The 22,873-nt window shown below is 31.8% G+C and overlaps 1 protein-coding gene across 1 annotated transcript in view; it reads left to right on the forward strand.

The window, feature by feature from the left end:
• Window positions 1–21,573, forward strand: part of LOC143050745 (uncharacterized) — a 32,049-nt gene extending 10,476 nt beyond the window's left edge. Inside the window, exons 2-7 of the mRNA XM_076223864.1 lie at window positions 7,357–7,444; window positions 7,793–7,963; window positions 9,595–9,680; window positions 12,132–12,213; window positions 12,640–12,648; window positions 21,527–21,573. Of these exons, the coding sequence (XP_076079979.1) occupies window positions 7,357–7,444; window positions 7,793–7,963; window positions 9,595–9,680; window positions 12,132–12,213; window positions 12,640–12,648; window positions 21,527–21,573 (483 nt within the window). The remainder of the gene's footprint in view (window positions 1–7,356; window positions 7,445–7,792; window positions 7,964–9,594; window positions 9,681–12,131; window positions 12,214–12,639; window positions 12,649–21,526) is intronic.
• The last annotated feature ends 1,300 nt before the right edge of the window (window positions 21,574–22,873 follow it).

The following is a 22,873-nucleotide window of genomic DNA, read 5'->3' on the forward strand; positions in this document are numbered from 1 at the left end:
CTATTGAATCACTTTGAGTGTATCTACAAGAACAAAATGATGGATTATACACTATTTCATCCTCGATCATTTGGTCTAGCCACCATTCGCAATCATCATAAAACTCCATAGCGTACAGTAGGTACTTGAGGTATCCTGATAATTTACCTCTCATAAAGTATGTAAAAGATCCTAATAAAAGAAAATCCCGAATCTGTGAATTCGAATTACTAATCAACAGTGTAGAAATACTACTAGCCAAACACGTGTAGATATGTGGTAACAGTAAAGATAGAGCATATTTTGTGTCATGACGTGTGTGTTTTGTTATAGGTCCGCTTTTTTCAATTCGATCTATTGTACTCCACATTAATGTTATGAACGTATCACTTTGGTTGTTGCTTCGGAAACCATAACGTGAAAGAATGACGTTTTTAAATACAGTCAACGCTGCACGGATAATAGATGTATTTACGCAGTATACAACTTGATCATAAACTTTTGCACTGTTTGTTTGAAACAATTGATACCACTCTACAAAACCACGTGATCTAACAAAGTCACATATATTGTTTCCTTTTACATCCAGGAAACAATGAAGTCCAACATTTAAAAGTTCCCCCAATATTTGTTCTGATATTAATCGTGAACTATTGTTTAGCCTTCCATCAAATAAGTTTTCCTTTGGAATGAAATAGTTTGGACAAAACCCACATTTAATCCATTTTAACATTTAAGCCACACACAGCTGTATACAATGAAACAGGTTCTTCTTTTCCCAAACATTCTGGTTGTTCTCTTCTATTACATAGAATAAGCACGTTTTCCAATGATAGGAAGTTATGCAGACAAGCTTGATAATATATCGATTTAACATTTTAAGAACAACGTAACATTTGTGTTGGACATCTGTAAGATTCGTTATGAGTTTGCGTTCTTGCAAAGAGAGAGATATTCTCCATTCTAAATTTATGTCTGGTGAAAAAGGATGACATTTTCTGACAACAAAGAATCCAAGAGACTTCAACTCTTGAATCGTATCGGATGAAGGCCAGCCAAAAGGTCTTGGACGGGAAAGCCATTCCTTTGCCATTGAAGGCCATGTTAAACATCGATAACAAAATACAGTATCTGTGTTCAAACTATAATAATTTTCAGCCTTTAAAGCAGGTTTATTTTTTTGTCTTTGTAATATAGGTGTCTTATCTGGTACCAAAAAATCAAATAAAACTATTCTTTCCGATCTATCAATTTTTACAGAACGATCTATTTCTAGCTCACACATATAAAGCCAATATGCAACTGTAAATGGTACATCTTTTGTTACAACTTGAAGTTTAATGTATCTAGCAGGTGTATATAAATCACGCACGACCAATAACGATAACGAATCCGGTTTAGCTAATGAAAGATCTTCGATGACAGGTAACAGTTCATCACATTTCAGGAAATCAAGGTCCTTTGGTTCATCTATAAATAATATAAAATGCGTAGACCTTGTCATGACTAATATATCTTTATTTTTTGGCGGAAAAATTAGATACTGTCAAACTACTTATGATGTTCCCTTTTATTGTCGAATGAATTATATATCAATTTCTGTGGATTCAATTATATTCGTTGGATACCATTTTTTGTTGATTTTGTTGGTACATTTAAATATTCAACGAATGACAATTTTTTTTTATATATTTTATATATGAAATTAGATATCCACGAAAATGCAAATTTTCCTCAATCCAAGAAAATTAGAATTCGATGACGAAAATAACTAAATCCACAGTACTCATTAATTTAATCTGCTGTATAACTTAATCAGTATTCTAAAACAAGCATGATACAGAATTTAGAAGAAACCAATATTATATTGATAGAATATTTGTTTTATTTATGAAATTAGAATAACATCTTAAATATTTGTGCTTCCGAAGCTTGTTTCTCAGGGTTCACCTATTAAACAATTACTTTGACATCGGAAATAAACGAACAGTACCTCTTGATATATTATTTATTGATTGTCTATAGTTATCAAAGGTACCAGGATTACAATTTAGTACGCCAGACGCGCGTTTCGTCTACATTAGACTCGTCAGTGACGCTCATATCAAAATATTTACGGCTAAGTTAAACTATGCCTGGGATAAGAAAATCCTTAGTTTTTCGAAAAATTCAAAGTTTTGTAAACAGGAAAGTTAGAAGAATGACCACATTATTCATATTCATGTCAACAACGAAGTGTTGACTACTTGGCTGGTGATACCCTCGGGGACGAAACGTCATCCAGCAGTGGCATCGACCCAGTGGTGTAAATAGTTATCAACGGTACGAGGATTATAATTTAGTACCCCAGACGCGTGTTTCGTCTACATAATACTCATCAGTGACGCTCATATCAAAATATTTATAAAGCCAAACAAGTACAAAGTTGAAGAGCATTGAGGATCAAAAATTCCAAAAAGTTGTGCAAATACGGCTAATGTAATCTATGCCTGGGATAAGAAAATCATTAGTTTTTCGAAAAATTCAAAGTTTTGTAAACAGGAAATTTAAAAAAAAATGACCACATTATTGATATTCATGTCAACAACGAAGTATTGACTACTGGGCTGGTGATACCCTCGGGGAAGAAACTTCCACCAGCAGTGGCATCGACCCAGTGGTGTAAATAGTTATCAACGGTACCAGGATTATAATTTAGTACGCCAGACGCTCGTTTCGTCTACATAAGACTCATCAGTGACGCTCATATGAAAATATTTATAAAGCCAAACAAGTACAAAGTTGAAGAGCATTGAGAATCCAAAATTCCAGAAAGTTGTGCCAAATACGGCTAAGGTAATCTATGCCTGGAATAAGAAAATCCCACATTTTTTCGAAAAATTCAAAGTTTTGTAAACAGGAAATTTATAAAAAAGATTACCACATTATTGATATTCACGTAAACAACAAAGCGTTGACTACCGGGCTCGTTTATTTCTGATTTCAAAATAATGGTTTGATAGGTAATTTAACACTACACTTCTTCAGGAAGATGCTGCGTAATAGATCATGGAATTATTTTATTTAACCTGACCATATGTCCAGTATTGGCTATACTTTAGGTCCTTTTGATTAATCAGCTCTTTAACGTTTGTATTTTGATTTATAGTATTTCTCAAGAGACTTTAATTGTCATAGATATTTTTTCTATAAAGAACAACACTACATCCTTTCTTTTCAAAACTATATTGATTCCTTTATATGAAACAGAACATAATTTAATTATTTAAAGTATAAACGCACAGATAATATCTGCAATGTCAAATAGTAACAAATAGACATATCCACAAAACGCATGTTAGCAACCTCTAAACAATAATGAAATTCAACTTCATATATCATTTAGTTCTCATACAAAATTGCTCATTCCGCATGAGTTTCTCTTTGGGGTTGACAGTAATTGTTTTTAATGTTTCGAGTTATCTATTTCCCATGTTTCACTACAGCATGATAATCATACGGCCAAAAAGTAGTTTTTTGTTAAGAAATGACTGTAATATTTTTTCTGTCTATGCAGAAATAACATTAAAAATTTGGTGCACACTGAATAAGGCGCGCAGCGGGTTATTTAACAGTGTGCACCACATTTTTTATGTTATTTCGAATAGACAGAAAACATATTACAGTCATTTCTTATAATTTAATTCTAAATTTCATTTTAACCCGTAGAAAACCATGAAAAAACGTTGATGACGTCACAGTCACATGACTAACTTATGTCTATGGGCTCATAACAAAATAACGTCAGCCAATCAGAAGACGCGTTACATCCAAAATTAAATTAATTCTGTTTAGATTAAAAAAAAAGCACTCAGAGAAATGAAGGGAGTGACGTCATTTTTACTTTTACAAAATGTGATGTTAATATGTTCTTGGTCATTGGATGATGTTTGTGACGCTAATGATATTAAATGTCAAAATCCGCAAATCCTAACACCAGGGGAGATAACTTATGGACAATGTTATCACCACGCTGCACTTCGTAGATTACTGAAAGTTAGTTTTCTAACTTGTCTCAAAGAATGTATGAAAACGTCGACTTGTTCTAAAGTTAGTTACAGGCGTGACTGGAAAATATGTGATATAAATGGAAATATAAACCCGGAAGTGGAACTTGTTCAAGAACATGTTTTTCGTCGAACATATCTTCATGGTCAAAGGTAAATGGTTTAACTGCTTATTTAAGGTAGCACAATACAAAGATTTTTTCACTCCCAATCAGGCAACTTTAAACTGATGTAATTCATTTCATCCTTCTTTATATTTTATAAATGGGGTACCAAAAGAAAGAAGAAAGATTAATCTTTCAAATTGTGATAATTTCATTATGACATTATTATTACATAATTAATTGTTATGTAATTAGTTGCTATATTGTGATGTCCACACTTGAATGAATTTAGCGTCTTTGTTCTTCATCGAATCCCAAAATAGTTTATAAATTCTTCTACAACACAGCTTGACCTACAAAACTGTGTCTCAGATTTCCAAAAACTTCAATAGAACAAATTTTATACCCAATTGAATTTAGTGGTCTCTTATGAATTGATGTTGCAAACTTCATTGAAGATTTTTGAGGGAATGAAATGCAATAGGAAAAATCTGAGACACAGTTTTGGAGGTCAAGAATCTATAAAATATTTTGGGATGCTATGAATAACAAAGAAGCTAAATTCATTCAAGTATGGATATCACAATATGGCAACTTATTACATAACAATTAATTATGCAATAATTATGTCATAATGAAATTATCACAATTTGAAAGAATAATCATTCTTCTTTCTTTTGGTACCTCATTTATAAAATTTAAAGAAAGATGAGTGGAATTACATGAGTTTAAAGGTGTCTGATTGGGGATGAAAAATCTTTGTATTGTGCTACCTTAATAGTTTTAACTTATCTCATAGTCATACCGTTATAATATAAATACATATTACAGTTGTGATAATATTTGATATAATTAGTTGGTCATCATAAGGTAATCTAATATGACGTGATTCTTTCGGTTTGTAAACAACACCGTGATAAAGTTCTCGATATATATATACGTAGCGCAGACTCAGACATATACAAAATAAAAGATGTTACAATATACCGCCACGTAAATCCACATGTATTGGAAACTATTCCGCTACGCCAATTTTATTGTTTTAAAATTGCAGTTGAAAAAACCCACTACAGAACTTATATTTTAATAAGGATGCATAACAAAAAGAATTAATGCAAAATGGCTTTGAGAAATCAACAGAATCTTAATAAATTAAAAATCCGCGAAAGTCCATTACTGCCTCTGATGCATTTAATCATTTCAAAAAATGACGTCGTACAAACGAAAACGCTAAAAAGGAAGGTTTTTCCATTACGTGAACCATCGAAATTCATATAGTATTTTATCAAAATCGATTTTTCAGGTAGGTTTTATCTTTATTTTCGATTCTATTGCATTATTTGCATATGTTTTGGTTTCAGCAAGTCAACAGGTCGGCTCCTTCGTTACGAAATGTCAAATTTGGATTTGACAGTACCTTACGAGAAAAACAGGAAAATCAAAAATGGCAATGTTGGATTTTAAATTTAAAGGAATAAAAACATTTTTTCTATCGGTTATTTGGTTATTTACGAAATAATTCATGCAACCAACCTATTTGTTAGATTGAATGAGATTTATCTAACAGGGAGTAAAAAAGAATAGCCACAGACACAGTATACCTACCATCGTCTCAGTTTTTGAATGACCGTCTATGGCCTATTTGAATTGAAATAATGCATGAAAGGCATAGATTTGTTTTTAAATTTACACATGGCTTGGACCGTGATATTCGTTAATTTCATCCCTCGCCTACGCTCAGGATAAAATTTTAACATGTTGAATATCATGGCCCAAGCTATTTGTAAATTATCAACAAATCTATGCACTTCCATGAATTATTTTTTTAAATTCCATCAGCGTTATACATCTTTAAAACCTTAATCGTCGTTAAAATATCTCTAAGAAAAACAGTGCTTGTAAATCATCTAGTTGCCAAGACAAGAGCAAAAGAGATCCCATTTTTTTTGTTTGATCAAAAGAAGTGTTTTGTGCTATTAATATAAATCACTTTTTTCTCAGCAGTGATATACTCCCATATGGGTAAATCATACAATTTATTCGTTACGCTAGTGCATGATCACAGTATACGGAATTAATTAACAGAGATATCCTACCGACATCCTGAAACCAATACTACAGCCGTTTTACGGTCACCATCACGAATTGATTGACCGATACGAGTGTCTGTGTTTCAGTTTACAAACGACTTGCTTTCAGTTATCATTGATAAGTTCATAATTATATATTAACTGTTGAAAAAAACTTTGAATTTTTGAGAAAACTAAGGCTTTTCTACCTCAGGAATAGGAATACCGTAACTGTATTTGGCAAATTTTTAGGAATTTCGGTCCTCTATGCCCTTCAACTTCGTACTCTATTTGGCCTTTTAATTTTTTTTTTATTCGAGCGTCACTGATGATTCTTTGTAGACGAAACGCATGTCTGGCGTACATATCAAATTCAATCCTTGTATCTATGAGTTTATTTTCAATGTCTTAGATTTTCACATACCACAAAAGTTTATTTTATGAAGAATAACCGATCGGGTTCTATTCCCGACGGTGACATTTCACTTGGTTTATCTTCACATCCGCTGATACATGCACATCTGGAAATATTAACCGTGTCAACACACCAGCATTTGAAATATTTGCATGTGATTCCCTTTAGTTTTTATTGTTTACCCTGATTTTTGTATACCTTTAAAGACTATTTAGTTTCTAACATTGATTAACAGCATTTGTTGAACACATTCAACCTTATGTTTTCAATCATTGTTCAGTTATAGACAACGCTTGACTGGTGGTTTTGTGTGTAATATTTCTGAGAACAAAAGACTATTGCTCACCTTTTAAAATAGAAGTATTTACGAGTACACACGGCGTTAATAAGGTTCCCTGTAATTTTAAAGATATTTGGCCAACTCTAATGTCGTCAAAATGACGACCGATTCTAAAAGTGGAAATGTTACAAAATGTACATTTTTAGTCAATCAATTTGTTAAACTATTTACGATTATTTAGGTATACGGTCAATGTTTTCTCATTCAACACAAAAAATAAAGTCGAGTAGACCCTTTAACTAAAAAGTGTCAATCGATTTGAAGTATCTCACAAAGAAACAGTTACAGAATTTTATGACTCATATTTAACTTATCAAAACATTTTGATAAGGCTTGTACTATTGCATCGCATTCATAGTCTGTGATTTTTTTGATTTTTCTGAAGAATTTATATGTCTTTTAGGCGCCAGTTGGCAAATGTGCAAGACATAACTGTAGAGAGGGATACAAATGTGCTTTTAAAGGAGATGGATTTACTTGTGAAATTGCATGTAAGTAGCAAAGAGAGACATCACGTATTTATACCTGATTAAAAATCAAAAGTTTTTTTTAATTCTGATTCGCTCGAAAATCGAATTAACTATTAATAGAAATGTCACATTATCATTCAATATAACCAAACATTATACAGTAGATGCTCAACTAATTATTTAAATTTCCCCATGGTACTGAAATATTTTATTGTGCATAGAAATATGAATTCTGTTATATATTTCGTAATCGCGAATGGGAAATTAAAAGTTTTTGATAAGGGTGTTAAACATAATTTAAGCAATCTGAACCCATATCTTATCCTGGTGAATTACATATAATAATTAAACTTAGTTATGTATTCAAAGATTGTACCGGGAGACCAATTGTCGTAAATGCTGAACTGAACGAACCATTTGGACTTTCCAGAGATTTAGGGCACGGCATGAAGTATAAATGTACGAATAGGACACAAATAATTGGAACACCTTTTGCTGTCTGTCGCCAAACAGGAGAGTGGAAATCTATGTTTGTTTGTGGTAAGGTATTTAGAGTTTTGGCGATCGCGTCAATTCTTTGTCTTGGCTGTCAAATTATTGCCATGTTGAATAACAACAACCAACGTGCTTTGTATCTTAAGTATTGTCCATGAGTATTCTCTTACGTTTGCATATTCTATCATTCACTCATATTTTATTGTTTTGTACATTAACCTTCTGAAGCCGAAAATTTTGCCAAACCAGAATGAATTTCAGACTTGATCTGTAACTTATTTTAATATGACTTTCAGTAGACAGAAGAGTAAAATCCAATATATCAAAAAGTAAGAATCCCAAGTAATAATAATTTTCGTAGGACCAAAACTTTGACAAGTGTAACTCGACCAAACCATATTTCAAACTATATACGTATTCCCTGATTATATACTATATACAAAATATCAAAGCAAAAAATAGAAGCATTTCAGAAAAAAATTCAATAACCTAATGGACTGACGCTGGTACATTGTTAGTGATTTTTAACGAAAGGTCAGTTTATACCCAAGTTTTCACCTGGTAGAAACACAATTATAACGACTGATTGGTTGTTGTGAGGCACAATCTGGACGAGAACAAGAACACTTTAACAATTAAGTAAGAGATAAAGACTGTTATAGATAGTTAACCGGTGTGAGTGACAGAAAGTATAGAAATCCACTGGAAAATGGATGTATACTGAACTTTGTTCTTTTCAACCTTTCACAAACGGAACCTCAAAGATGTATTGAAAGGTTTCTTAACGTGCAGAGTGCCTGGCACTCTATCTACACTTGACATCATATGTAACGACCAATATCTGAGGAAAGTGACTTATACATCCCGCACAGCCAGGGTTTACTGCCGGTCAGAAAAAGACTAAGGGATACTAGTAACCATATTTCTATATTCAGATCCTTCGATTTAAAAGGTCTCATTGATTTTTTGAAATTTTAGCTCAAAAGGAAGTATCGTACAATTTAACAATGTAAGATATAACCACATCTCCCCTTACACATTTTTATAACCTACAAAGTCTGAACACCATATCCCATCTACATGAAATTAACCTGAAAGAAACTTTTTTCCTCCAACTTCCCTTGGCGGTCACTGACATTATATGTATGTGTATATATCAGCCTTGTAACACTATCATTTGTGATCAGATACATTAAATTTGTCATATAGTTGTCATTGGTTCAGACGTACTTATAATACAAAAATTTTGTGACTGCATCCTACATTTATTTGTAAAATTATCTACAATAGATGAACAAAGCTGATCTGAAGTAAAATTTCCATCTTCATGCCTTATATCACATGTACTGTGTTACGACGCTAGAATAAAACTAACGATAAAAGATAAAACCAAAAGCTATACTGTAGTAAAGCCTAGATGATCGAGTGGTCTAGCGCTTCAAAGCTATTTGGTGCCACTATATCATCGTAGAATGAATCCGAATCCCGGTCAGGGAAGAACAAAACAAATGCTTTCGCAAATGTACAGATCTAACATTGTTGGACTGTTATTTAGACGAACTGATATAAGATGTAATTATACGAAAATGTTGTGATTAAATCATGTTGACAAATATTTTGGCTCATATTTATATATATATATATATATATATATACCTATTACGTATTTTTTCCAGAAATGTCATGTGAGAAAGGATGGATAAATTTCGGTAGCCACTGTTATTACATCGGACCTGACCAAAAGACGTGGAACGATTCTAACGTAAGTAACATATGGTAGATAATACAATTGAGAAGGGAAATACGGAATGTGTCAAAGAATCAACAACCCGACCAAAGAGCAGATAACAGCCGAACAATGTAGAAAAAAAATTAAACACACAACAATACGCACAGTAAAACTCAGTTTAAAAGAAGTGAGAGTCTGATGTCAGATTGTTAACAAAATAAACTAAACGAAATGCCTATGACACATTAATTAAAAAAGGACTACTACCAGATACAGACAAGCCAGATACAGACCTCAATTAAACAGCTTAAAAGATTACGTCTTCGTCATATGAATATCAAGCACAGTATGACAGTTAATAAAATAGATGAACCAGCTTTATATTATCTTACGAAGTTTTTTGAAATTTGCAATGTCAAACCTATTTAGGAAAAACAAATATGGCAGCCATGAACCAACGATATCCACTGAACTCAAGGCTCCTGACTTAGGACAGGGACATTTGTTTTAATTGCTGACTAATCAATAGGCCGATAACAGCACTTGCAAACAGACTTGTGGTCAGATACATTGGAATATAATCAATTAAATTACACATTACATTGCAAAAAAGGTCAATTACACTAATTACACATTACACAGTTTTTGAAATGTAATTAATTAAATTACAATTACTTTACTAAGGTAATTGATTAAATTACATATTACATTTTTTTCTTTTTAAGCAATATATATCATGTATAAATAGCATGTGTAAAATATTCATCAAAACTTACAGCATAGTTTTACCATTGCATTTGGTCATTATTAGATTTTTTTTAAGGTTTTGTCATTTAGTCTGCATCTCTCTGGTCCGAACACTTTGTTTCGGCAGGAGTTGATGTGGCAGGTTCATCTCAATCATAAGATGTGTTGATAGAAGAAGGAATATGTTCCTATAAACTTGCAAATACGTTAAGGGATATTTTCACAACTCAGAAATGAAGCCATTTAATTAAACATAATATAAATGGATTAAATATCAAAATTTTCCATGTTTGTTTACTTTACAATTATTCAAAAATATGATTGTTACAAGATTAAAAATAATTTTTAGGACAAGCAATAAACCTATTTACAATTTTGGTATTCAGCTGTATTTTCCCTCCGAATGACTTTAAATCTACTCCGAATAACCTTTTTGACGTCAAGCAACAATCATTTTTTAATTATTACGTCAAATGTTTTCAATTATAATGTCAAAGTTTAAGGGAACCTGTATGGTTTTACGTAATGGCGGACAAATTTGTACATACAAGTGTAAATACGTCTATGTATAATGTCAAAATATTAGATACAATACATGTAATAGTGGCATGTCCCTAGGCTGTTACTACAAATTTTAATCTGATTAATTGCTGTTTTGTTTTACAGCTGATAACTTTTATTTCTATAATCCTTTTGTGGATACTAATTTGACAAAATTATTGTGTACATTGATTTAAAATTCTAAATGAACTGTCTAAAGAGAGATTTACACATTTGTTTAACCATACATACATGTTTTGGTGGTATATATATATACTATATACATGTTTTCAATCTATTCAGATAAAGATCTTTCTTAAAAACCGAACAACACCAATATATGATTCTCGCATTTTTAAAGTTATAAGACTATTAAGGAAACATTTCTTTATGTCAAATAAATAATATTTAAATTTTACACGACAATTTCCTATCATTAACAGCATAAAAGTACTGGTATGTAATTGAAATGTAATACAAAAGTTATTGATCATTACATGCTTTTTTCATTGTAATTATTTAAATAACAATTACATGTAATTTAAAAAATGCTTAATTACACATCACATTCAATTACATGGAAAATTGTAATGCATTACACTTAATTACCATTACATATTCGATTACCCCATCGCTGCTTGCAAATTTAGAAAATTCAAACAAGGCAGTAATAAAATCATTTGAAATTTAATTTATGGGATGTCATTTCTCATTTTGTGGGGGAAGCAGAAGCACTAAAGTTACCAATATCTCATCAAGAAAGAAACAGAAATCCATTAATACAATATTTCATAATTATTTTAAAATTCTGAATGACTTACAGCTAATTTAATTGGTTGTTTAATATTCAATAGTCCGAAGTTTACTATGATGTAGAATATTAAAAATGACATAATGGTATATTGCCTCTACGGAAACCTTCGATTATGGAATATGTCATGATTTTAATATTTGACATAGCGAAATGTTGTATAACTCCAACATCAATAACGAAACTCAGTTCTTGAACATGCTTATATATTCGTTTCTATGGTCGTGTTGTTGTCTCTTTGGCACATTCCCCATTTCCATTCTCAATTGTATATTCATCAAACATATGATGACTGAATTTGGATCATTATTTTAGGTATATTCGCAAAAAAATTGGAATATAGATTAAGAAAGGGCACAACTATAATTATTTAACTATCTATTCAGGCGGATTGCAAGAGAAGGGGTTCTTTCTTGATTAAAATAGAGGACGAATCGGAAAATCAATGGCTGCAATCTGTAATGATTGGTGAGTTTATTCGAGATTATTTCTTCGAAAATGCCTTTATTAAGTCAGGAAATAAATTTTCACTTGATCCGTTTTGTGTTAATGAGGCTGTTAGGTTACTCTTTTCAATGAGTTAACAGTTTGTAATTCCAGTCTTTAACTGTTACTTAATAGTCTTATCTTTGCTCATTTTTGAAGGTCGTGTGCTTACCTGACGACAAATGATCCGAGTACATAGTTATCGTTCATTGATTTTAGTTGTCTACGAATATAGTCTTTAATTAGGACAGTGTGTTACATGCCAAATTTTTTTTTATACCTCTTCCAAATTCATTATTTTTTAACAGGTAGGCCTTATCGAAACAATACGACACATGTAAGTTTTCTTTAATGGTATATACATGTACACATATGGTCCATAAAATTTCTCCTTTCTTCTGCTTACAGGTAGTCTAAGTAATTTTTATGGACCATATGTGTACATGTATACAAAGTAGGGGGTGAAATGACACTGAAAAAAAAACCAATTGGGTCTTGAATTTTAAAGTAAAGAATTGATTTGGTCCAGCTGAAAAAGGTTAAAATTAGCACTTTGAAGATGTCAAAAGATTTTAGAGTTAGAGCTGATGACGTTTTCTATAATTTAGAAAAATTGTCCCAAAATTGGTACAACACACTGCAAAAATATAATTGAAAAGGCGCAGGTGGGATTTTTTTAATTTTCATTTATTGTCTAAAAGAAATTTACTAAGAAATAACTGTGTACTCGGAACTAAGATTCTCGCTATAAAAACAACACAGATTTATATACAAACTAGTTGAACACACAGTTCTTGTTATAATACTTGACAGTTTTTTAGTATATGAATCATTGTAGAGCAGTATTCGAAATGTCCATATTATGTAATTTTTCAGATAACAACATAGTTATCATGTGGATTGGTGCAAATGATATTGATCAAGAAGGAACTTGGCAATGGATTTATGATAAGACAACTGTAGATTTCACGAACTGGAGTAATAAAGAGCCTAATAATAATAAAGGAAATGAGAATTGTGCAGACATAGCGAAAAATCGTTCGTACAAATGGAATGATCGTCCTTGCACATCGTTGTTGCGATACATGTGTGAGAGATAGATAAGAATTTTACATATGTAAACGATATGCAGATGTAATATATCTTGCTTTATAACTTTATCAACTACCTGCATTAATAATTCATATGGTTAATTCTCTAAGTCAGTTATCTCCTAACGTATTCGTGTATTCATACATCCTTGACCTTCAAATGTGGAGGTTTGAGCGTCAAGAGAAATTTAAATCCAGAACTAGAGTCAAAGAAACGATATCTATTAGGTGTTTTCTTGAATTTTGTATATTCAATCATAACACTTCGACATGGCTTATACCATCTTTTTGTCCAAGTGGGGAGAAATCATCTAAACGGATTCAATACGAGTTACAACATTGGGGTCTTCAAATGGAGAAAAAAAATCTTGTCAGTACGGATAATAATAGTTTTAAGCTGTATTTGTGTTGTAACATGCTAGAATAAATTGCAAAGAAAACTGACGTGTGTCTTTCTGTTTCATTTTGCTTATGTTATGTTATCTCTTCTTTCTTTTTGTTTCTTGCTTCAGCTTACAGGTAGTCTGAGTATTTATTATGGACCATGTGTGTACATGTATATACCATTAAAGTAAACTTACATGTGTCGTATTGTTTCGATAAGGCTTACCTGTTATAACTGGTAAATATATCCAGATAGTATGTATCATCAACATTGATAAAAAAAAAGGGCACGAAAGACATGTGCGTACAGAGAGACAATTCTTAACATAGGACAATCTTTTTTCCCCAAGATTACTGGTGCAAATAGGAAGACTCAATTATTGTTATGTCGTACAAAAACACAATGTATGTACTGTTTGATATGTTGAGGTAATGATCACAGTCCTGATCTCATATTAAATGAAATATTAAAAACAAGTTGTCCTGTTATTGTTAAATCTGTAACTATACCTTTGATTTAATATTTTCAGCAGGATTTTATTCTGAAACTTTGCTTAACTCATATATAGTTCCTTTAATTAATTGTGGTGATCCACTTCACCGAAATATTTTTTGAGGTTTTTCTCTTTTAGATGGTGTAGTAAAAAGATTTATTAAGTATAGGATAATGCTTTATATGGAAGATAAATTCAGCAAAACATTTTGGTTTTTGATCTAAAATTAAATAAATTACATTTACATCAAAGATAGAGAAAGTTTATTACCAATCGAAATTTCACTTTGGGGACTCCTTAAAATAAACTGAATACAGTATCAATAGTCATGCATACAGTTATGTTTTACCTTAAATAAGCAATAATTTATTGTTTTATTTTTTCATTCGTATATATATATATAGTATTAGGCTCTGACTAATGCATCCGTATGGAGCGACATGTCTTCCGGTAGAGTGCTCATTATAAACTACGGTGCTATAATTTCATCTCAACATGGATGTACTCAAGGTTTATATCACATGCGTATGAACTCGATCTTAAAATCCAAATCCAAAATTATAGTTGAAGTCTTGCACGATATTTAAATTAAGATAGCTAATGCAAATACAAGATACAATGAACGACACAAGAAACTCGGTCCCCCCCCCCAAAAAAAAAAAGAAAACCACGACATCTTGGTGTCAATATACGGCTTTCATTACACATTAAAACGATACAAAAAGATTTGACATGATATCAATATCGTACATTCATTGCTAAATACGCAATGCAACGTAGCAATTATATGTAAAATTACAACAACACAACAAATTAGATATGTCTTTACAAAAACAATTAGATGTGAAAAAGAAGATGTGGTACGATATAGAATGAGACAACTCTCCACAAGACACAGAAATTAACAACTATAGGTCACCGTATGGTGTGTCTTTTTATCGGTTAACAAATTGGTGATAGTGACTGTAAAACATGTGTCGGGTCGATCTCATTTGTTCATCTTTATGACTATGTTGCATTAGTATTTGAGTACGGAGCACACGCCTGACATTGACGTTCGTATAGTGTTAGTGTAAACATGCACAAACGTAACGATTTTAGTGAGATCTATAAAAGACAAACGACTGATTAGAGGGTATGAAACTGCTGTGATATATGCCGTTTAAAAATTATAATCAACACGAGAGTCATAGATTCTAGTTTTGAATCGTTTATCGAAGTCCATATTTAGGATTGTATCATGAAGCAGATTGTTTTCTTATATGTTGTATCTTTAACTGGGATATATGCACGTCCGAGGGTATTACCAGCCAAGTAGTCATCGATGTTATGTGGAGAATAAATATCATTGATATATTTATTGTTTATTGCTTTACTATGTAAAAAAGAGGATGTGGTATGATTGCCAATGAGACAACTAACCACAAAAGACCAAAATGACACAGACATTAACAACTATAGGTCACCGTACGGCCTTCAACAATGAGCAAAGCCCATATCGCATAGTCAGCTATAAAAGGCCCCGATATGACAATGTAAAACAATTCAAACGAGAAAACTAACGGCCTTATTTATGTAAAAAAATGAACGAAAAACAAATATGTAACACATAAAAAAACGACAACCACTGAATATAAATGCTCCTGACTTGGGACAGGCACATACATAAATAATGTGGCGGGGTTAAACATGTTAGCGGGATCCCAACCCTCCCCCTAACCTGGGACAGTGGTATAACAGTACAACATAAGAATGAACTATAAAAATCAGTTGAAAAAGGCTAAACTCATCAGATGGACAAAAATATAAGTGGACGTGGCCGGGTACTTATACATCCCGACACAAAAAGACACAATGAACAGATCGGAGAGTACTCTGAGTTATCTGACAGCTAGTTCAAAGCCACTAACAACTAATAAAAAAAATCATGCATCTAAGACTAATATGTTTACTGTATATGAAATGATGAATCATAAGAGTAAACTTGCACATTGCCTAAGTCGTTAGCTTTGCTGATTGTTGACGGACATACAATGACTTATAGTTCTTCATTTCTGTGTCACTTGGTCTCACGTAGAGAGTTGTCTCATTGCAAATTATTTTTATATTTAGCGCAGTTTTTCAGAATTGTTGTTATCTAAATAAAGGCAAAAGTCGTATACCACTGTTGAAGATCTCGTATTTGATTAAAGTTGTTGTTAACGAAACACGCTTCTTGTTTACTGTTGTTTGTCATTTGATCTTTTTTCCTTTTTTATCCATGACATTGTCAGTTTATTTTTGACTTAAAATAATCTTTCGTCTCTCATTCTCTACCCCAGGAATAGATTAACTTAGCTATATTTTGCAAAATCTTTCGGAATGTAGGGTCCTCAATGCTCTTCAACTTCGTGCTTTGTTTGACCTTTTAATTTTGTTTTATTCGACCGTCATTGGTGACTTTTTTGTAGACAACGTACGACCTCCAGCAAAAAGTTATACCTATATAAAGCAATCAGCTATATTAGGCACCTGCATGCAAAATGGGGAACAATTTTAACCTAAAGAAAATAAGCACCTGATTACAGGAAAACATCTTTTAAGACAGCTACAAACGATAACCACTAAATAACAGGACAGGTCACGGACCCCTGACTTCTAATGGGTTCATTTTGGAGTCTGTTTTGCAATTTTATCATGTCTCATTCACTCGCAAACTACATGACTTAGTACTTTGTCGGTAAATGAAACGCAGAATTTAAAACTCAAAACATTCTATAAAATCAATCTTGTGTCCTTATAAAAAAATTCCATGTATTTCTTAATTTTTTTTTAGCCAGAAATAGAATTTGACCCCGATTATAAGGTTTACTGTTACAAGATAAAAATGTTTTAAGTTGATTTAAAAACATGTGCGAAAGTTAAATAGATCTATCTGTGTAAGTTTTATTCTAAAGCGTTGATCTTTACATACCAAATAAGTCAAGATAAGAGATTTTGGCAAAATTTGACATTGTCCAATAATCAATGTAAAGTTACTCATTTTCATTGATTTTTTCGTTGAAAATCAAAATGAGTACTATTTTAGACGTCATGAAATAAACACAGGTACGTAAATGTTCAAGAAAAGGTGTTTCCCCTATCTAATCGCTGTATCAGTTTTGATTCACCGTGATATTGGTCAATAAACCCTAATTTGAAATTTAAGCTAAAAAAGGGGCAATTTTAGGGCCTTTTCGAACCTACTTTGTGAACACAACATACAGACATGATAGGTAAAAATATTTTTAAAACATTTGGGTACAGCAATCAACAATGTGTTATAATCTTAATCGCTATTAAGACAAACAAATATGTAACAAAAAACACAAAATAAAATTGAGAATGGAAATGGGAAAAGCACATAAGTAAAAATGAAAGACAAGAATACAAAAATTTATCATAGCACAATAACACAATAACGGTATGTATCAGTACTGAGTCACGTCATATGTAACAAAGAAAAACAAAAGGCAAATAGACAAAGCAAACTAGCAAAAATGAAAGACAAGAATACGAAAATCATCATAGAACAATAACACAATGACGGGATGCATAAATACAGAGCCACATCAAATGTATACCACCACACACATACTAAACAGTAAAATTAATATTTATAAGTAGTAGTTTCTTCTACTCTTCAAGAGAAACGGAGAAATAAGTTAAACGGCAAGTCAAAAATGAAGAAAAAAGTTAACTTTGCCTCAAATATGTTTAATTATCATTCAATTGTGCACATTGTACAGAAAGAAATGTATGAAAAGAAGATATCAACATTGAAATTGCAAAACTAGTCATTTAAAGCGTCTCAATGTTTGTATATATTTGAATGGAACGAAAAAATGGACTATGTCAAAATGGAAGGACTCCGTTTTCTCTTTGTATAGGACCCGGTTTTCCAACGACAGCTTTATAAAAAGCAACGTTATATTAAAAAAAAGATGTTGTATGATTGCCAATGAGACAAATCTACACAAGAGACCTGTATCTGAACATTTTCCGTCAAACGAAATTCAATATTTATTTTATTGTAAAGCAAGCATGTCGTGTTGAAATCTATTTAAAAGGGAATCTTTCGAAATAAGTAATTAATCGTGCATGTAACCCCACCTTGATTGATTGGAATATTTATTAAGAAAATCGCATTCAAATGTGTGTCATTCAATTTACAAGGCCGAACAGTTTTTATACACTATATGAACACTTGGATTTACATAATTCATAATTTAAGAAAAAAAGTATTCGTTTCTCTGTATTTCGCCGTAAAAGTTTTCGTTTTTTTTCAAAGCAAAATTATTTTTATATTTTGTCAATAAGCAGGAATTCAAGTGTTTACGGAATCAAATAAACGATAAGTTGTCCTCTTAATGAAATCGTTTTCCAACAAGGCATCACACTCCTGTTGAACGATTTATTTTAATTTACTTTATACGGTTTTGCAATTTTTCAATGACAAAACCGGATCATGCTTTGATAGATTTAGGGAAGAAACCGGGTCATACACTTTGACCGGGTCTTTCAATGTTGACATGGACCATTATTTCGTACCCTGAACATAATTACAAATATTGAGATGCACAAAAAGTTTAGTTTTGCAATTTTCCGTCTTAAAATTTTTCTGTCTTTAACTTTCTAGCTTTAGTACAGTTTTCATTTGGGGACACTCACACGAATAAAAATGAAAGCTAATGATGTATAAAAACCTAATACGTTCTAAACAATATGACTTTGATAGTCAAGATATTATTTATTTTATGGATTGTTAATGTAGGTAGTGTCCTAAGCAAGAAAAAGATAACATACATCTGATTATGTTAATTAATGTCAAGCTCCAATCTACTTCTCACATACATATTGCAACAACGATGTGCAAGAAACATCGTTCCATCGGTACGAAAAGGATTTCAACAACTCTGCACAATCCTGATTTCTATAATTATTAGGCTGGTTATTGCCCCAGTTCGTGAAATCTACAAATGTGTCATCATAAATCCATCGCCATGTTCCTTCTTGGACAATATCATGTGCACCAATTCTCAGTTTATCAATGTTTTTCTCTGAAAGATAACATAGATTGATTTTTCGAAAAACAATGAGCTGCAAAGATTTGATGCATTTGAAATATCACATAGTTCCGTAATAAAAACTGTATGTACTACTTCTTGTGATAGTTTTTGAATAATTCGATAAATCATGGTATTTATTAACTGGATATTCACGGGTGTATCACTATTTGTTCCGATGATATAAGATTTGACCAAAATCAGCCAGTATAAAACATGCATAACTTATATAACAAGGTTCCGTTTTGAAGACCGTACTTTGACCTTTAATGGTTTACTTTTTTCAAATTGTGACTTGGATAGAGGGTTGTCTCATTGGCACTCATACCACATCTTCTTATATCTATATCGTGAGCCTACAATTCAGACGTTGACGTTTGGTGCTGTAAATCATGCTTGTTTTATTTGTTACTTTGTATCTTCCTATTATCTTGAAAATTATAATTGAACCCGTAACCAGCAAAATTGATCAGCAACACTATGTATCCAACTAATGTACGAGACTGAATATACCAATCGGGTTCTTCTAATTGAAAAAAATAAATAAATAAATAAACATTATTCTTGTCATGCTCTCGAGATCGCTTCATCCGAAGCATGGACAATTAAGTAAACCAAAGTGTTTTCATGATCTCCAGAGTATATGAATTACTTTTTTTTATTATCCTTAGTAATCGCCATGATTGAAAATATAACAAAGGAATAAGGTAAATAATAAAGAAATATAAACAGTCACGATCGATTGAATGAAAGGATGCAACAGCAGTTCAAGGAATAAAATATCCAAAAGTCATCCAGCGGTTTACACACACTCTTCTAAATCAGATACACAATATACCAAGTTATACATCGATCATTACGAGTGTATACTCACCAATCATAACATTTTGCAGCCAGATATTTTCAGATGCATCATCTATTTTAACCAAGTGAGAACCTTTCCTCTGGCAATCAGTCTGAAACGATAAAGTCGCCTCGATATGTGTGTCATCTGTTTATCAAAATTGCCACATCAAAGTTTACACTTGCACTATATTTTACGTATTACACAAGAGATCTTCCAAAATCATTTAAGGAAATATGTAGGCATAATTTAAGGTACATGCACAGCACATCCAGATGATGGACGTTTTCAGTCTTAAAATTATGACTTTTTAATAATATGGTATAATTCTTTTTGTAAAAGCACTATTTGTTATACACATATGAATCATTGTAATGAGAAAAAATAGAAATCAACAAAAAAAGCGTAATTGAAATATTACGATAGTGGTATCATATTTGGTAAGAATTGTAAAGATACCCGTAACTTTGTTAATATGCTAGAAATTTAAGCATGTGCATATTCAAGTTAAGATAAATCAACAATTTATCAGTTGCTCTAATCAAAAATATCAATTGGCCTGGAGAACGATGCATTGCTATAGAAAACCGTAAATGTGTACGGTAAATGTGTTTGGTAACGTTCAAAATAGATTAGGAAATGTGCTAATACCTTCATTGAGACAAAAAGACATTATATTTTAAAAAGTTTGATATCAATATTCATTACAAATACTGAAACGCTTGCTAAACACTTTAAACGTATTATGATTTTCATAGGCAGCAGTTCATTGTTTCAATCGAGCACATGTTTTCGATTAAGAAATGAAAACAATTTGTGCTTGAATTGCAAAAAGACTATTTAAAAAAAAACGCATTTCTAATATGCCAATGATTGAATAAAAATCTGATAATTTCATATAAAACTATTTTCACTTGTTACAAAAACGTAAAAAGAGTAAATACACAACAATATTATCATTAAAAATAATGCACGATTGTCACCTCCTTAAATAATTACAAATGTTTGTACATATATGCAAGTTATGAGATATGTTTAAAAGTATTTTGGCTTTGAAGGAAGCACGGTAGTATTTACCCTTCGGAAACTGTGTTGCTTTTTATGTACATTATTTAGGTCAATGTATCAGAGCACTCTAAAAAAACAGGTTCTACTGAGCATATTTTTCCCAAGCTTTGGGCTGAACCAGGTGTAGAAAAATATGAAATATTTTTACATATAGATGTTTTATTATGTTTTTATGTTGTATTCAGTGCATGATAAAATACATAGAAACACTACTGGGGCTAATACAGATACATATTCAAATTTGTTTCTGAATATCATAATAAAAGTATTTCAGTTAACTGTGTATATAAGTTCTGTTCATTGAAAGAATGTGGTGAACATTTTTTATAGGCTATGCTTATCCGTATGACCCAGTAAGTACTACCATGCCACCTTGAACTAATCAGTTTCGTAGAGAAAATTATGGAACCGATCATTTAATGTTGGTGTATGTGTGTGTGCTAAACAGGCGGTGGCGAGTGGTATCATTTGGTTTCAAATTACCTGAAAACAGACAATTGTCCATCTTTGGACTAAAAAATACTTGTTTCAAAATCATTAACTGTAATAAATGCAAGGATTGTCAGATTTTTTCCAGGCAATCCGGCTTCATTCACCAATAAAAAATTGAGCACAAAGAAGTAGCCAAAAGTTCTTCGAGTGTCGTATAAACACGAATCAATGAATCAATCAACCAATTAATACGCTAATAAGCGTGTTGTAGGTATGACATATGTGAAGAACACATAGGTGATCAAAATCGTAATTAATTTACACCTTGCTGAAATTTCATTTAGTTTCGCAGACTAATACAACTTGCATAGCTTAACATCTAATTCCTCAACGTAATTTTTATACATGTTAAGTAGGGCTATGTACTGTTCATATTATCGTTACTCAAAGTAGTGTAAAATTTTCTACCATATGCCACTTACCTCAGAATCTTCCCACGTTTTTTTATCAGGTCCGATGTAATAACAATGGCCACCAAATACTATCCATCCGTTCTCACATTGTATTTCTGAGAAGAAACAAATATATAATACCATACCTTAACTGAATTTTCATTCTGGTATAATACATATAACAAGTTCATTTAATGTTTTGCCCGGAATATCTAAACTATATTTCACACATTACAGGTATCTACTTCAGATGGAGAGGTTTTGGATATTTATCAGTATACCAGACAATACCTTACAATCTAATTTTGGATGTAACGCGTCTCCTGATTGGCTGACAATGTTTTGTCGATCAGCTCATATACATTATTTTCTCATGTGACCGTGACGTCGTCAACGTTTTTCATTATTTAATTCGGCTTAAAATGAAATTGAGAATTACATTATAAGGAATATTTTTTCTGTCTATTCGAAATAACATCAAAAATTTGGTGCACACTTTAAAATTACCCTAAAATAAAATAAATATTACAGTCAATCCTTAAATAACAAATGCAATTACAGAATTAACTCTGAAGGATAAAGAGATTGACCTACTTGAACCTGCATTTCTATCACCTTTGGTATCGTAACTTCATTTCTGTCGACGACCACGTGATAACATCTGATTTTGTCAGGTGTTATGGACCTCCCCCTTTTTGGATTAAATTGTAGTTCGGTATTTTCGTCACGTGATTTTCGATCATACTTTTTCACATATATTCGGTGACAGAACAATTTGTTTTGCCCTCCCTCT

This window comes from Mytilus galloprovincialis, chromosome 11 (genome assembly GCF_965363235.1).
Source record: "Mytilus galloprovincialis chromosome 11, xbMytGall1.hap1.1, whole genome shotgun sequence".
NCBI lineage: Eukaryota > Metazoa > Mollusca > Bivalvia > Mytilida > Mytilidae > Mytilus > Mytilus galloprovincialis.